This window comes from Rissa tridactyla, chromosome 15 (assembly GCF_028500815.1).
Source record: "Rissa tridactyla isolate bRisTri1 chromosome 15, bRisTri1.patW.cur.20221130, whole genome shotgun sequence".
In the NCBI taxonomy this organism is placed as follows: domain Eukaryota; kingdom Metazoa; phylum Chordata; class Aves; order Charadriiformes; family Laridae; genus Rissa; species Rissa tridactyla.
The window spans coordinates 3,879,244-3,897,256 of NC_071480.1; the positions used below are offsets into that span (position 1 = coordinate 3,879,244).

The 18,013-nt window shown below is 53.2% G+C and overlaps 1 protein-coding gene across 9 annotated transcripts in view; it reads right to left on the reverse strand.

The window, feature by feature from the left end:
* The window catches only part of PIK3R5 (phosphoinositide-3-kinase regulatory subunit 5), a 73,753-nt gene that overhangs the window by 36,791 nt on the left and 18,949 nt on the right, over nt 1–18,013 (reverse strand). For 7 of the 9 annotated variants that reach the window (XM_054222081.1, XM_054222074.1, XM_054222076.1 and 4 more), the window contains one exon: nt 383–492. In XM_054222081.1, the coding sequence (XP_054078056.1) occupies nt 383–479 (97 nt within the window). In that variant the 5' untranslated portion in view covers nt 480–492. Of the gene's footprint in view, nt 1–382; nt 493–17,802; nt 17,877–18,013 lie in introns of those variants that run through there. The other 2 variants (XM_054222083.1, XM_054222080.1) reach the window with 2 other exon arrangements.

Sequence of the window (18,013 nt, forward strand, 5' to 3'; positions counted from 1 at the left end):
AAGGCTGGCTGATTACACAAAGGAGTCTTTCCTCGTGCTGAATGAAGACTCCTCCTGTTTCCAGCTCATGCATGGACAACTGGCAAGATGCACGTCTTCTCTGCTGAGCTTTACCTATGTAAGGCCTAACATGACTTGTTCAGCGTCTTGGTACATCTTCCTACTGCAACGAGACGCTCAGGAAGATTGACTAGGTTGGATCCCACCTCCAAATTTAGATATTGGAAGGGAGAAAAGGCCTCCAAGCCTCCAGCAGCACCAGCAGGTCTCCCTTACCCAGGTAGGTCAGCGGATCATGCAGTGACAGAAGAACAAAGGAGTCTGACCCCATCGAGGCTGTCAGGCTCGTGGCCAACATGCTCATGGTTAACAGGTCACCTACCAGCCCATCTGCTGGAGACAGCATCTCTGCTAAGCCCGTGTAGACATCTTTCCAGTGCGTGGTAGATCCTGTCCTCCGTGCACGTGGTGTGCTGCATTTTAATTCATCTCCTGAAGAGAGAGAAGGAAGAAAGTTATATACTGGGCCTTAAAAGTGCAAGGAAGAGAGCAACACTTCTACTGCAGCACAGACAAGATGTCCTTGGTGAAACCCACACCATTACTGCCTCCTGTCACCCTTCCCAACACCAAAGCCAACGATGCACCCCACTCTGCTAGCCATCATCTTCCATTCTGTTCCCCCAATCCCTCCCAACCATGGCAAAGAAAAGGAGGCGCAGACATCCACGACCTGATCACAAGAGGCTGTGGGGTCAAGCCACCCTGCCCCTGACCTGCTGCAGGCATATCTGCCTTCTCACAACTTCCGTCTGCGGGACATATCAAGTCTCGCTCATGTGTTTGTGGCAAGGAGGTAATCTTGGGTTAGCCTCCATCGAAGATAACACTGCAGGGGCTTACAGCTGCAGCACCTTGCAACAGGGTTGATGGGAGTCATAGAACAGCCCAGGCTGGAAGGAATCTCAAAAGATCATCCAGTCCAACCTGGGAAAAGTGACGGCAGAGCCCAAGCGCCTACTCCTTGCCTTAGGCACAGATCATCCTCGGTGGCTCTAATGTCCGCTGTCGATGGTCACAAACCCACTTCCAAGTGCCAGCCCTGTACCGGCCAGGAGAGCCTCCGGCACTGTCACCTTGCTGCTACCCAGCCAACATGAATCATAGAATTGCCGGGTTGGAACGGTCCTTTCAGATCATCGAGTCCAACCATCCACCTAACTCTGACAAAAAACATCACTAAACCCCATCTCTAAGCACCACGTCTGCCCGTCTTTTAAATCCCTCCAGGGATGGTGACTCAACCACTGCCCTGGGCAGCCTGTTTCAATGCTTAATAGCCCTTTCAGTGTAAAAATTTTCCCTAATATCCAGTCTAAGCCTCTCCTGGAACAAGTTGAGGCCATTTCCTCTTGTCCCCTGGCCTGTTCCTTGGAAGAAGAGAACGACACCCCCTGGCTACCCCCTCCTTTCAGGGAGCTGCAGAGAGCGAGAAGGTCTCCCCTCAGCCTCCTCTTCTCCAGGCTGAACACCCCCAGCTCCCTCAGCCGCTCCTCACCAGACTTGTGCTCCAGACCCCCCACCAGCTCCATCGCCCTTCTCTGGACTCGCTCCAGCACCATGAGGAAAAGGTCCACATGAACCTTGTGGCAATGCAGGAAAATACGCAGCCCTCAGCCCCAGCATCCGAGGACGTTGTGAAACTGCGGATTGCGTGCCTGGCTGCAGCCTTTTCACAACACGGCTCCATACGTCTCGCCTCCCCCCCACGGCTCAGGGCACAAACCTTCACCGCGGGCTGCGGGGAGGGAGATTTTACCCCGCTCAATTCATACGCGTCTGTCTGGGACACCATGAAAATAAAAGCGGCTTGCCCAGAAGGTTTACTTCTCAGATCTGTGAGCAGAGAGGTGCCCAGGCAGAGATTCCCTCCCTGCAGTTCCAGCCCTGGCGTGTGGAGGGACCCTGGGGCAGGAGTCTCTCCCATACACAGAGACGGGTCCATCCCTTCGCCTCTCGCTTCGAGGCAACACAAATGCAGAAAAAAAAAAATTCCAGGAAAAAGAAATAAAACCTGCCAATACTACAAAACCCACCTGCCAAGGTGGTCTTTGCTTTCATCCCGGAGAGCACGTTGCTGTACCCATGCCACACACTCATGTAATTCCCAAAATTACCCCCCAAAATCCTCAATTCTCTGCTTATCTTCCACATTTGATGCTCAGTATTCAGTGGTGGCTGCGCCCACCACAGCTCCCCACCTCCACCCTGGCAGGAGCAAAAGCCGCTGCGATCTTGGCAGAGGCTCCACCCGGTCCCCCCAGCTTGGTGCGCTCAGCGCGGCCACCTCCACACACACCTAATTCCCGGCAATTCCCCCAAAAGGGCTCACTGAAGCCACGCCTGGCTACTGGGGCTCCCCGAAAGCCAAGGGAGTGGTGAGGCTGGCTCCAGCCCCACCGTTCCATCCTTCCTATGCTGGAGAGAAGCCACCAATGGCTCCAAACAGGTGAAAGCAAAGCCACAATGAGGAACCACTGACCTGCCAAGTGCAAGCGCTCTCCTTTACACCAAAGAGGCTCATGAGCTCCTGCCTCTTGTGTCCCGCTGCCACAGCCTGTAATTATGGTCTTCGCCAAAAGTTTTACCCATCCACGCCGGAGAAACGCTCCGCTGCGGTGCCGAGGGCTGAATGAGCGGGGAATTTGCACATCAGCACCTTAGTCATGACTTGTGGCAAGAGGAAAGCAGTGACTAAGAGCACGGCATGACTCATAAGCACCCTTTACAACACCCAGCTCACAAAAATACACCTCCCCGCACGTCAGCTTGTTTTAGAGCACGGCTTGGTCCTCGGAGGGGAACACGCTCCTCACCACACACTCACGGCGAGTCCCGCACCGGCCCAGCCATCCCTTCCCAATGCCTCTCCTCTCCCACCACCAAACAGGCAGGGAATTTAAGGACAAAAAACGACAATGATATTATCATAGCTTTCAAACCACAAAACACAGTCTTTGGGTTGTTTTTTTTTCCTGGTGCGCTATGGACCACACATGAAGCTAAACCTCTTTTCCCAAGGCAGTGCTTATGGAAGCATCTTTCATGGGAGAGGACTCAGTTTGTCCACCACAACCGAGATGAAACTTTTCAACCTCTTCTACTGTTTATTCCCCAAACTCTCCCTTCCTTCCCACCCACACTGAGCAAAATGACAAGGCAGGGGAGGACGTAATTGGACTTTCCAAGGAGCTCTGTTAAGCATCTCAAGAGCAGTAAGAAAAACAAGTGTTGAGGTCAAGGTTTTTAATCAATGCTTTGCAATGGTTTATGAGGGTGCTGAGCAACTCTGCAAAAAAAATTAAAATAAATAATAATCTGTCCCTTCATCATCTTCCTCCAGCTGGACTCCCAGTAGCAGAGCTGCTAAACCAAGAGCTGCTTTGGCAAACCCGCAAGGTGCAAGGCATTCGGAGCGGGTGGAAGGGACGGCGCAGTCGCTGCCTGGTGAAATGCCTGCGGTCACGTTTCACAACACAACCAGGGCAAACGCTGTGAGCGGTCATGGCCCAGCACCCTTCGGGGACACCCTCGTCACCGAGGCTGGCTGCTGCTCTGCGCATTTCCAAGCAGAGTGACACATTGCACAAGATGTGGGTTTCCCTGCCTTCTCCTCAGGTGTCAAGCACACTTTCAAGAGAGAGAGCACAACCACCACCCAGGCAAAAAAGAAGGGGTTTGATGGACCCGTTGAGACAAAGCAGCAGGGAGGATAACAAGAGACCTTCTGACATTGGATTGTCACACACCTCCTGATAGTAGCTCTGCAGGCAATGCAACACAGTGCCCACGCATCTGTTCTGCCCCTACGTGAAGCCTCTAGAGATATTGCTCCTAGGAGGCAGGAACAGAGAGGACACCACAGCAGTCATGAGGAACATCCTCAGGCAACGACTGCATATCACACTTGGAGAAGGCATTAACTGCCTCTCTTCGGGAAGCATATTGTGTACAGAAAAGTGTGGCCACATCAGCTGCTGCTCCTGCTCTGCACAGCCTCAGCAAGAGCTGAGCAAAGCAAGCAGAAGGGCTTTATCCAACCACACCTCGCTCATGCATCGGAACCCGGACCTATCAAATCAAGCTACAGAAATTCAAGCCCTGGATGTTCTCTAAGATGAGACTGGTTTCCTTTCTCCAGTAACTTTGTGCGTTAAAAGCAGCCTCCAAACACCGTTGCAAACCGTACACTCACCATTAAAGAGGCAGAGAAGCCAACACTTGGAAAAAGTTAAGAAATTTTTCTGCTGTTCCACAGGGACTTGTGGCACAGCTGGGAGCAGAAGGCAAATCTCCAGCTCTCCTGGCATGTTCCTTACCTCCGTGCCATCCTCCTGCCACCAGCAGTATCAGCACAGTCAGAAAGGACTGGACTTCTTGCTAGATCTCACCTAGACAGAGTCCCCCATCGCCTCCCACCGCTCCGGTCCCTACTGACCAAGCAAGATAAACATCTACCATCGCAGGTCCCAAGAAACACCTTCCTCTCTGTCTCTCCCACACAGGACGTCAGTAGGGTGCATCTTCAGACCGCTCTGACGGAGGTGGCAAGAGGAACTGACAGAGACCGAGAGGGGAACCGGGAATCCGGGAACCACAGTCACGGCGATCCGGGCACAGGGAGGTGTCCGGCTTGCAGACAGCTCCAGGACGAGGCAGGCAATGAGCAAGGCTTGCTCTCGTTAACGTTACGTCATGCCGGTAATGTTACAGCACTCTTGGCCACAGCAGTGACAACATTTAAGCCCCCTGGTTTGAAGAATCCCATGTCCCAAGGGAAACCAATCTGCCTCGAGGTTTCGCTCTGTTTTTGACAAATGGCCGACAATTAGCAATGTCACGGGCATGGGGTAAAGCTGAACCTACCTCCCTCAGAAGGGCTGATTGCCCAAAAGGCACCACCTGGTCATTTTCTAACAAGACAAAAAAGTAATATTTAAAGTGAGTGAGAAACGGCACAGCACACCGGAGCGCGGTCCGGAAAGTATCTCAAGAGCATTTGTGAAATTGTCCCAGCGCCTTGCATGGATGCAAGATCTTTGGGAAATTTCCATCAGAGGTTGCTTAGTTAGAAGTCTTCATTCATCTCTGTTTGTCACAGTTAAAACGGCAGACAGATAAATTACAATTTTCCTGTTAACTAACATTAAATAGGTAAAACACGTATCCCCTCGTGGAAAGCAGGAATTTGCTGATCATTGCTTTTAGATTTTTCACTTGTCCTGCCTTTAGGCACAAGGTTTGCAAAAATCCTAAAGAATACGAAAAAAAAAAAAACAACAATCACCAACAAAAAAGAACGTATTTTCCTGCTGGGCTGTGAAGCCCGAGGCCGCAGGGAGCCCTCAGGGTGTCACAGCTCAGCAACAGGGGCTTTCCACTCAGCTGGGACAGACTGTGGTTCCCCCACTTGCCTTCACCACCCTGGGACCCTTCCCTTTCACGGCTTTCCTCCTGCTCAGCATCGGAGCAAAGGAGAACACCTCAGCTCCTTCATGCCCAGGATGGTGCTGCCCTGGGAGCAGAGGGTCCCTCTGCAGACAGCAGCCAAGTCGAGGAGATGCCCGAGGCCATTAGCAGTTCCCACATGGTTGCCACAGGGCACACGAGAAGACAAACTGGGGGTCGCGCAGGCTTTCCTGCAAGGAGGAGCACTATTCTTAAGGTCCACATGAGTCCTGTCTCCAACATCCAAAGGACTTCTCTGACCTCCTGTAGTGGTGGAGCCCAAGACACCATCATTAGATGGGAACAGAGCAAAAGAACTCAAAGATAAGTCCAAACAAAGTAGTGAAGGGAATTAGACCACTGTCTCCCAGGACACTGGCCACCTCCGATCCAACCAGCAGGGCAAATCCCTGCCCACCCACCCCAGGCAGCTCCAGTCTGATGCCCCAGGGAGGCATCACCCCTGCCAGCATCCCCAGCATCCTGACCTGCTCTAATCCGCTCCCCCCAAGAGAGGAAACCCAGTTGAGATTTCCCTTTCCGTGGTAGCAAATCCCAGAAGCATCTCCTTGAGACGGCTGTGGGCAGGAAAGGACCTGGCTGAAAGTCCTCTACCTTCCCTGCAGCAGGGAAGCAAGGCACCGCTCCGCCTGCACCGCAGAGAGCCCCCGGGGTACCTTCACAGCAGGATAACGCCCTTTCCTGCCCCAATTGTTCCGAGGTTGCTGGCTGAGCATCCCGGTCAGGAAACGGGAGAGGAAAAACAAGCCCCTTCATCCACGGGATCAGCTCGTAAACACGCTGCCCAGCTCTGCTGGCAATCGCAACGGGAGGAGGGACACGGGCTGCCTCGCGGAGACACAAACTCATGGGTTGGTGCGGGGCGGTGGCTCAGCATTTGGCTTGCTGCCGCAGTAGGGCTTAGGGCATTGGGGAGAAAAGGGCAAGAAGGCTGATGAGGCTAAAGAAAAAAGGAGCTTGGGCTGACGCCGCAAAAGAAGGAAAACCACTTAACTGGGAATTAAAGCAACTGGGTCCTAACCAGAGCTTTTTTCAGGGCAAGAACCTCATGCAAGCACCCCAGCAAGGTCATCATCTCCCTCGAGCAACACCTCAGTTTTCTGCCTCCTCCGTTTCGTCCTCAAAATGGGCAACAGGCAGCACGGGGGCTTTGGGAGACGCACCCCCATTGCGGGGGAGGAGCTGCATAGGCGGCTGTGCCGTGCAGTGGAGCAAGCGCACGTGTGGTACCTGCTCTTCCAATGAAAGTGTCTGGTTTTTCTTAGATTACAAGAGAAATCTTGGGTTTAACCATCCTTAGCTTGCAAGATTTTGCTGCCTCCTCTACACCCCATACGGAGCCAAAGACAGAAACTCAGAGCCGAGAGAGGGAGCAGCTGGAGGAGGTCTTTGTAGAAATCAGAGCAACGAGGGGAGGAACCTGCAATTTTTAAGACTCAAGCTTCAGCCTTCGTGTGTTTACTACTCAAGTAAGTGCTCTGCAAAGAGCAGGGAGATGAAGGTGATAAGATGTTCGTTCAAACCACACAAAGGCAGCATATCAAAAGATCCAGGAGGCAACTGGTTTGACAAACATCCTTTCAGGGCGCTCACAAAGGAGCGTGTACCATCCAAACACCCCGGCACCGCGCGGCTTCCTTATAGGGCCTCAGGTTCCTGTCCCGCTGAGCGAGGATGAAAGTTGCTCTTACCCTGATGAGTAAGAGCATGCCAAGCCACGGCAGAGATCATGAGTGACTTTTGCTCTTTGGATTGCAAAACCTCATCTCCAGGGAGCCTTCACTCCCTGAACCAACAGAGGAACAGGCAGCAGAGGAGCAACATGGAGAACTTTTTCCAAAACGGTCTGGCAAAACCCAGCAAAACCCAGACTAAGCTCTTACTGAATCCTGGCCGTGGTAGAACTGACCTAAACCAACCACTGATGAGGCCATGGAGGGCAAACGCAAGAGAAAGCCGCTTAGGTACCAGCACCCACATCTCTGCAAATCCCCCCATACACCTACTCACCCACCCATGCTGCATTGGCTTGATGAGATCTTCACCACTACCACTGCCAGGTAGCGGTACGGGCTTGAGAGGCACGGATAGGATTGAAAAATTTGTCATTGTGTCTGATTTCTTCGGAAGTCAGTCGCAGCAGTGCCTGGGTACCCTGCGGGACTGCCCCCTTTCCTCCTCTATAAAGCAAAGAGCCAAGGAAGATGGAATAGGACAGATTACAAACGCGAACCACAGCAAGGTGCCTGTGATGCTATCTGCTGTACTTACACACAGTAAAATACAACCCACAGGCAAACAAAACCAGGAGAAGAGATGTTATCCCCCTCTGTTATCTTCCTCCTTTTCTTGGGGTGCAGAGGGAGGAAAGGAAGAGGACACCAGAAATTAAGCATCTTCTCCCAGGACATAAGGAGAATCTGAAACAAAAAGCTGTAATTTAATGCTGTCTGCACAAGCCCAGCTCAATCACCTTGTACCATCTAGTCTGACAAGTGGGCAAAGGAGAGACGTAGAAGCACGTGGCCATCTCATTCAAGATGGGACATGAAGACCTCAGTGATGGGTCTCTGAGCAAGGCACATCCAGAGCAGGATTTAGGGGGTAAACAGATCACACAGGCTGTTGGGATGGGGCAGCAGGACAGGATCACCCAGCACGGGGCTGGAAAGGCAGGCTAAGGGGCAAACAGATGCAACTGGGGCCAATGCTGTGAATATTTGCTGCCATGAGGGTACCAATGAATGGACCAGACCAGAAACACTCAAAGGAGCAGAGCACACTCAGGGGTTTGGTGGTGAGGATCCACAAGACCAGTCTGCAGGAAGCAACACGTGCCAAGGAGAAGTCGTCCAGACAGAAAGGCACTGAGTGGTGCACTCGTAATAGCGAGAAAAGACTTTGAGATCAAAGCGGGTTTTCAGAAGACCAAAACCCCCCAAAAGTCAATTGGGCATTGGTCTGAACGAGCACCATAGGAAATCGTTTGGCCTCCTGGACACACAGGGTGTCTGGTGCTCCAATGATCACATCGACGTGCAAAACTCCCACCAGCAATGAGCAGCCCTGCTCATCACCGGCAAACTCCACATTTGAGGTGTCCAGCTACAGTGACGCATCTCTGCTGGGAAGGATGGGATGATCTGCTGGGAGATCCCATCAACATCTGAAGCAACTTATTTCTTGAACGGCTCTGGAAGATTTTCACAGCAATTAGGCCCCTGCTCTGGGATGGCTGGAGCAGCACACGGAGAAAGTCTTAATGTAACAGATGAGCAGCAAAGCCATTATATGAACCAGCAACCTTAAAATTGCTGTGGGATTTGCACATAAGGCAGGATTCTGAGCAAACCACTCAGTATTTGGAAGTGAAATGGGAAAGAGAGGTTTAGGCAGTGATTTCATCTTAAAGTGGAAGATAAAGCTCATGGCACAAGGAGAAAATCTGCTCCCGGAATAATAGCAGCATCTGAGCCTACATGCTAAGGGGCATTACTTCAGACAGGAGCGATGCAGGTCATCCCTCCCATGCTAGCAGTAGGAAATGAAGATCTGGTTTATTAGTGGTAACTGCCATGCCCAGAAGAGGAGAGGAACCAGCCTGGCAGCTCCCTTGAGATGAAGGTCTTCAGAGCACAGCAGCGCTACGGGACTGGGGTCCTCCTCGAGCAGAAGGGCAACGCTGTTGTCTTGCCAAACTGCGAAACCTCATTTTACACCAGCGAACGTGAGAACTGGAAAGCTTACTAAGACGTAGAGAGGGCTCCCTGTTCTCACCATGTCTGAGAACCAGGCTGAATGAGAGACTCCCACCACACAGCAGGGAAAGCACCTAACGTGCAAAAGCGGTTTCGAAGGCCTTTTAACATCGAAGAGCACCTAACACAGAAGGGGCAAAGCGGCACCCAGGTTTTACGCCCAGGTTCGGCTGCCAGCTGCCCTCGGGCAGTCCCGCGGTGGGCACAGCAGGGCTGGAGGGGCTGTGGGGGGCGCTCCTGGCAGCAGCGCGGGGAGGGGGGCTCAGCCCAGCCCAAGAAATCGAAACGTGAGATGTGATTCATCTCACCAAACTGCCGACAGCTAAATTCAGACACCTCTTTGTGAGCTACTTACCTGGGGCTGCTCAGCTCGTGCCAAGGGGCGTCTAAGGTGGCTACTTGTGTCCTGCCAGGACGCGCCTGTTCCTCTCCACTCGACGCCAGGTGGCCAGCTCCAACGCGGTCACCCAGCTCGTGGCTACACAGAGCTGGACCGGCTGGGCCCAGCCACGGACTGAGACCACAAGAGGCTTCTTTGCAGAAAGACCAAATTAATTCACAACACACAGTCAGGAAAGAAAATGGCTCTGTAGGAAGGCCCGGTGGTCGCCACCACATCACCCAGAGCTGGGGCACAGGGAGCATCCCGAGGCAGCGGACCCGGCAGAGGGTCTGACAGTTAAATCTCCGCTAACGAGGGCACATCTGTGTGGCCACCTCTGCTGCTGCTCCGCCTGCCATGCTGCTGAGCACAGACACAGCCCACCAGCGAGGAAATGTCCACGGTCAGAGAGGAAAGGTCTCCAGCTCAGAAAAGAGCTTAAAACCATACTGCAACCGAAGGATGGAGCACGGTCCGAGCTGGGGGCAAGGAAAAAAAAAAAAACATCCAGGAGAGGCAGAAATAAGGGAAATGCCTCTGGCATCTTCCTGTTATGGCAGCAGCCTCTGGTCATCAGTTTTGCGCCTAGTACTTTGCCTGCAACAGCAAACCCACCCAGGAGGCACCGAAGGTGTCACCCAACAGCCACAACCTGGAGACAGGGAGCACCACGGGGCTGTGCTGCGGGCACGGGGCGGGGGGGGGGGATTATGGATCCAGACGGGGACTCTCCCTAACACAGGGCAGGACTGACTTCTTATCGCTCGGCGCGACTTTCCCAGCCCTGCCCCACAGGCCGCACCGAGGCTTCGCTCCCAGGGAAAAAACAACGCTCCAGGGGCTCTGAGCTGCGAGGCAGGAGCAGGACCTGGGGGAGGGCGAGAAAAGGGAGAGGGGAAAGAGAACAACCACAAACCTCCACACGCGCACACGTATGTGACGTTGGAGCCAGCAGTGCTCAGCATCACGTAGCCCTGAGCGACACCACCAAAAAAAAGCAATACGGCGTCCCGTGCATAGAAAGCAGGAGCACCCGCGGTCACGGGAGCAGGTTACCCACATGCAGGGCTGCTCAGAAGCATTGAATCACACACAGACGCCCAAGCGACACCTCTCTGCAAAGCCGTGGCGGTGAAGGGGTTGGGGGTGGGGGGGGGCGGGGAAAGGCTTCCGGAGCAGCTGGGGATAAATATTTTGAACCTCCAGTGGAGTAGGGCAACTGGGTTTTGGGCTGTAGATACCGCAGCACCGGCACTTTTCGGTGGTAATCACAAGTGGTTTATGGCCCCAGCTCTCTCCGGTTCAGCTTTGCTCTGTTCTGCCGGCACTAAGTACCCCCGGCTCAGGGGATCGGAAGAGAAAGCCAACAGGAAGCTGAGAAATGCCTAAGACATGCCAGCTCCACCCAAACACCTCCATCCAAGCCCTTCACGTTGCTGCAAGTGGGAATTATTTAATGGGATTTCCCAAATTCCATCCCCAAGATTACCTGCATTAGCAGCCAGAGCTTAAGGCTAACGCTTAGGGCATGAAGATGCTGTGGGCTCCAAAAAAATAAATGCAAGAAGTGCAAACAAACACCGGCTCCGAATTGCAACCGCTTTTTTGTTCCGGAGACTCAGAGATGGAGGCTCCATGGAGAGAGGAAAAAAATAAATATCAGAAGCAGGGCCCTAATACTGCACACCTTTGCTGCCTTTTGCTCTGGGATCTGCTATCATCGAGCTGATAAAGTCTCAGCCGTGTTTTTCAGGAGCGGGACTCGCATCTCTCACCAGCTAGAAGCGAGCCCGAAGGTGCTCCAGGCGTTGGGTACCAACGGCCGAGGATGCAGCTTTGCCGTGTCCCACCTGCGGGTCGGCACATGGGGTGGCCTCGGGACCAGCCCCAGCGAGCCGGGGAGATGTCGCTTTAGGGTCGTGTTTTCAGAAAGGTGTGCATTTAACAAAAGCGACAGATTCAATCACGGTAGGAGCAAAAACGGGGATGCAAGACGCTCAGCCAAAAGAACAAGATAATTGGAAAAACTGTTTGGAGGCGAGCACGTTCCTCAGCGAATTGGACTGGATTTCAGCAAAACGCGTCTGCTCAGAGGGTGCACAAGGCGAGGAGTGGAGGGGGGGGGGGGTCCTCGAGGACTCAGAACGAAACCTTTCGACCCATCATTTCGAAACAGCCTTTGCCCTCATCTGACTGTGATTCAAAAAGTAAAAATCAAGGCAGAAAAAAAAAAAATGAAACTTCTCATTTCTGAGACAAAATGAGACATTTTCCTCCACACACCGGCGTTTAGGTCCATGTGTGACCATGAGCAAGCCCCCAGCAAGCCAGCCCTCCCGGGGACCAGCATCACACCAGTTTGCAATGACAGCGGCTGGCAGAAATGGTACCCAGGCACCATCAAGGATGCTCCTGTGCCCATCCACCACCTTCAGCATCCCTGGGGCAGCTGTAGCCCTGAGCACTGACTGCACTCCTGCATCTCAAGAGCTCACCGGCCGTTGCGTCTCAATTCTTCACCCACTATGGAAACGCTGGTGGCTTCCTTGGAGCTGGGGCAAGGCATTCACCCCACGGCACGGGCAGGAGAAACGTCTTGCCCGGGTCAGAGCGGTGAACTCGGGGCATCCCGGCTGAGCACGCTGGGAGGAGGAGAGCCGGGAGCTCAGCTCACACCCCGACACATCTTTTTATGAATGGAAAAGGTTTTCAATCATTTCCCAGCTGGGAAGGGCCGACCGGGAGAGCTGGGCTCCCCCGAGCCCCGCCGCTGACTCGCCAGATGGTCGAGAGCAGGAAGGAGCTCAGCTCAGCGCCAGCGGCACCGGAGTATTGTTTATCTGCTGGTTCCTGTTTTTAGTTTTGTCTCTGTTTTCTTTCTTTGTTCTGAAGTTGTGTTGCGAGGGCGATACCTGGTCTGAATGACACGGGGATTGCTGTGAAGTAAGAACCAGCCCAACGCTTCAGGCCCTTGAAGCTTCTTACCTAATAGAAGAAGAGAGGCCCCAACCCCAAAGCAAACCATGATCAGATTAACCCCAACACCCTTTGTTTGTACAGCTGAATTGGAGCCACAAATTAACAGCACTCGGGAGCCCCTGGCACAGCCCGTGCATCTCCGATCCTCCCAAACCTGGTGCTGTCAGCAGGGATACGTCTCCTGGGATGAAGAAGGGCTGCCACCAGCTCTCCATACTGGAAGACCAGTTCAAGTGATGATGGCATTTGCCATCAGCATCTATTTGGGGGTAGGGAGCCGATCAGCAAACTGTCATCCAAGTGTGTCCTCGTTGCCAAAAGGCAACTACAGGGGCCTCGCTGGAGCTGACGCACGTTCTGCTGCTGATGGGCACCCAGATCCTCCTGTGGTCCCACCTGCCAGGGTTTCCTCCACGTCTCAAACACAAGGCAGATGTGAATGGGCTTCGTCAAGAGGATGCTGCTAGTGAAGACCTCTTGGCCATGCCCCTCCTGGTCTCACCACCAGGGTTCCTTTCTTCTCACCAAGAGAAAGGGACAAAAGTGGTCCAAGAGGTGGCCCGTGGGCAGCCTGGGGATTTGATGCTCCCTGGTTTTGGGTCCCAGCAGGGTACAAAAAGCCCTTTAGCCCCCGGAGACAGCAGCACCCCTGAAGGACATGGGGACACTGATGCAACAGGCTCCCCTTTGCTGCCCCTGTGCTCCCATGGCAGTGCTGACACCCCCGAGCAGGGCCAGCCGCATCCCCTGGAGGAGGGCTGGGGGACATTCTGACAGCCACTGAAAGAACAAGCCCTCGCAGCCCCAAGCCACAAGCACAGATGGGAGCGAGCTCCACTCCAGCTGCAGCTCACAAACACGCGTCCTGCCGCTTGCCGAGGAGGGGCCAGGCTACGACAAGCTGTATTTTTAGCAAACCAGGACCAAGTCCCAAAAAGCCATGGTGGCCCAATCGTACTCCCCATGCAGTCCCTGCCTGGCTCCCAAGACTCTGACCTTGGTTTCAAGCCTGCGTGTCCCCCACTGCCATCCTGCGCCCTCACAGGATGGGCGCCAGCCTCAAACTTCTCCGTTCCCATCATTTTTAATTCCATTCCCGACTCCGTGCCTGGTGGTCCCCATAGTCCCGCTCGCCACAGCCACCTCCTGGAGCAGCCGCAGACCAGGGCGATGGATAACAGCCCTGCGAGGGGCACGAGTTTGGGCAGAGCCCCTCCGATGGGACGTTGGACACATCCCGCTTTATTAGAGAGCTGCAGAAAGAGAAAACAGCCCCGGTGCTTGCATAGCTTTCAGAATTAAAAAAATTTACAGTTTCCAGGCTGTGCTTGAGAAACCATGTGTCACAGCCCTGAGGCTGAAACACTTGATTCCCAAAGCCCAGATTAGCACCAGCTCCCCCCAAAAGCCATGATCTTTGGGAATTATTCACCTCCCATTCCCTCAGCACCGGATTTGGACATTATTTAACGCCCTTATCCTCGAATCACTCCTCCAAGGAAGGAAAACGCACTACTGTCCAGGCAGCGATGGGGGACCAAGGCTGACGGGGAAAGGCAAAGTGACTTCACCCAGGTCACCCAGGAAGACTACGTCAGCACAAGGGCCACACCAGTAACCCAACAGCACCTTGAACCCGCAGCATTTCACCCCCAGAGCTGCTATAAAATCCCGTCACCCTATTTATTCTCTGCTTTTCTTGGCCTTTCCACCCTTTCAGCCGCAGCACTCACAGCTCAGGTCACAGCTCAGTTTAGCTCGTCACTCGGGGACTGTTTCTTGTGCCTAGACGGCCTTTTTTTGAAAACATTTTTTTTTTAAAAAAAGAAATATCACGGGTTCAGCAAAGCGAGGCCACTCTGCTCTGCCAGCACACGGCTTTGGGAGGCTCGGAGCAGATCCGTGGGCTTCCCACCCCTGCGCTCCCGGGCTGGCAGCAACCTATTCCCCTTCTCTCTCACCTCCAGGGAGACCTCAAGTCGCTTCTTTGCTTTTAACTTCAAAAATGTTAACTCCAAAGAACTGCGAGGTTATTTTGACAGACTTCGAGCTGGTGTCTCACATCTGCCAGCTCCTGGCCTGCCCCCACCCCCCCCGGGAGGGGAGCAAGAGACCCAGAGAACTGATGGGGTCACCTCCCCGGGAAGTCCACCTCCCTTTGGGAATATGCTCCGTTCTCCAAATTAACCGGGGAGGTGTAAAGACCTGTCTAATTAGCTAGCCTGACCCCTCTGCCTTTCGAAGAAAGACCAATTAGCAGGCAATTTGCCTCTGGCAGCGGTGGGTCCTCGGTAGATAAACAACTGCTACTTTCCTGGGAGGGCAACCCTCAAGTGGGTTAAGTGCGAATTGCTTTTGGTCACAGCTTTCTGACATTTTGCCGCTATTTCTGCTCTCCTCCCCCGGCTCTTTGCCTACAAAGCTCCTTCCAGTAACTGCAGCAGTTCTCCCTCTCTAAACCCTGGGAGGGTTTTTACCAGCACAAGCGGTGCTGGCCCCAAATCACCACCGGGTTTTGCTCTTCGTATCAGCCATGGCACAACCCAGCCCAATTTGAAATTAGCAGTTAGCAGGCCAGGTAACGAGATTAGACAGCACACGTAGCACCCGTGGTTGGTTTTGCCCTCGGATCCCCTAGAGCTGCCGGGGCAAAGCGTTTCCCGGAGCCGAGGGATGGAACGCGGAAGCCAGTGCTTTCCTGGAGGCTGCGACGCTCGACAGCCTGTTTGGGTCTGTCGGCTGAAGCTGGAACCAACCCTGGCTTTTAAAAATTGCCGAACACCCTCCTCCCTTCAGATCCTTTAAATAGTTGTCTCCCGTTGGACGCGACCCAATAACCCAATAAAAGTGAACAGGGATAGTCACTTTGGGAAGCACTGACCTCCTCTCCGTGAGCACGGGCTTTGCAGCGCTTTCCCCCTCGGCAGGGGATGCAATGGCCAGGAAGGGAGGACCAGAGACCGTCTCACATCCAGTGACACCAGCCGATGGGGCACTGGGCACGGTCTGGAACAGCCCCAGCTCTGCACTGAGCCTCCAGCCTCCGGAGGAGCAGGATCGCCTTCCCGAGATGCCGTTTCACCCCTTCCATACCAGCCGCTGTGGGCCTACCTGGGTCAAACGCTCAACTGAACACAGGCAAAGAGACTCTGGGTCTTCTCCTGTGTGTCCCCTTTTAAGAGGGAAGCCTTGGCAATCTCAAGGAACAGGAGACCAAGACAGAGCCACCCCCTATAGATCCACAGGGCTGGAGGAAGACAAGCTGGCAAGACACATCTATCAGCCTTTTGCATCACCCCATCCAATCATGGGCAAGTCATTAATTTTAGTTTTAAATGTTTATACCAACAAACGAAGCACCCTATACACGAGGAGCTTAAACACTGCCCAGTTTAGCACTGCCGCTCTTTCCCTGGAGACACCCTCCTTCCCCTTGTCCCCAGCACAGGCTGAGTGACCCCCACTTTGGTCTCTCCACGTCCGAGTTGCCCGTTTGTAAATGGGATGAGAGCAACAGCAGCACATCAACACCACCAGTATCCATCAGCCTCCCCATGTCGTCTAGTGGTTACGAAGGGAACCGAAAGCCCGCAATAGAAACCAAGAGCTCCGGTGCCATGGCATGGTGAGTGACCTCTCCGTGCCTCAGTTTCCTCCTCCAAAAGCAGAGACAAGGGCTCTGCTGCAGCGTGTTCTGTTAGATAAAGGTGAAAGCATAATTTTCTTTCACCCTATTATTTCTATTTCATAGAATCACAGAATGGTTCGGGTTGGAAGGGACCTTAAAGCCCACCCAGTGCCACCCCCTGCCCTGGGCAGGGACACCTCCCACCAGCCCAGGTTGCTCCAAGCCCCGTCCAACCTGCCCTTGAACCCCTCCAGGGATGGGGCAGCCACAGCTTCTCTGGGCAACCTGGGCCAGGGGCTCACCGCCCTCACAGCCAAGAATTTCTTCTTCATATCTCACCTAAATCTCCCCTCTTCCAGTTTGAAGCCGTTCCCCCTCATCCTGTCACTTCACGCCCTTGCAAAAAGTCCCTCCCCAGCTTTCTTATAGCCCCAATAGAACCACAGAATGCTTTAGGTTGGAAGGGACCTTAAAGATCATCTAACGATCACCTATTTCCTAATGTAGCCTTCACCATCCCATTTATAACCCTGGCAGGTAAGGCTGGCAGAGCAGGACATGTCAAAAAGCATATTTATAATACATAAAACCATACTGATTATTTCACAGAGGTTATTTCTAACCCACAGGAACCACTTGCCTTAACCGAGATATCCTGCCACGGGCACCTCAAGAGCAGAGTACTCAGATACCCATCCTCGAACTTTTTGAGCGGCAAAATGATGACAGGCAACCAGAACTGCTCAGGCAGCAGCAAACTGCAGAAATAAAGCCAGGCATGAGAAAACCACGTGCTCTCAATGGCAGCGCACGCAGGGGAGCCGTGGATTCCGCCACTAGTACCAGAACTGCCTCCCAGCTTTATTTTTTTTTTTTTTTTTTAAAAAAAAAACCAGTTCCTCAGAAACAAAATACAGAACTGCCTTGTCCAGACTATTGCAGCAGCAGCAACCACTCAGCTCACTAAATCTAATTAATGAGCCAGGAAAAGTGTCATTCGTTTGCTAACTACTTCGCCCGGGGTTGCCAAATAGACAGATAAAGGATTTAGCTGGGGCCTATTCCAGCCAAAGGAGCTGGGAACCTGGCAGAGATGGCAAAAGATTAGAGGGGGCTGAAAAGAAAAAATAAAAAAAAAAAGAGAGAAGGGGGGGGGTGGAAATCAAAATAGATTAGCACTTTCCAAATGCAAGCATGTAAATCAGCTTACGTTTTATATAATGCCACCCTTGTGAGCGTCTGGCCACGGGTCTGATTACAGCAGCGCGCGAGAAGTCTCGGCTGAGCCGCGTTTTATTTGGGCTCAGGAATCTCACGCCACCAACTCCCTCACAAAAACAGCAGTTTTGTTTTTACCAGCTTTGTAAAGTCTCACAGGAAGCCAATTAGAGGAAACCTGGGAACAGAGGAAGATTCATAATTGCAATTAAGGCTTCAAAGTACTTCTCCCAAGCGCGGCCGTTAAAATTAGAGCTGGGGAAGGAAAAAAAAAAAAAAAAAACCCAACAACAAAAAACCCCACAAACCTTTGAAACACAGAGCTTTCAGATACCTCCCAGGCTGGAAGAGCTTCTCACTCCCGTAACAACGCATCACCTGGCAGACACGGAGCTCACCCCTCCGGGGGCCCACGCAGGACGGGCTCCAGGCTACCACCTCCCCTGCAGACACCTTCGCTGGGGGTGCTCGGAGGCTGGCAGGAGGCAGGGACACAGCGTGGGGTGCATTTACCTCCTG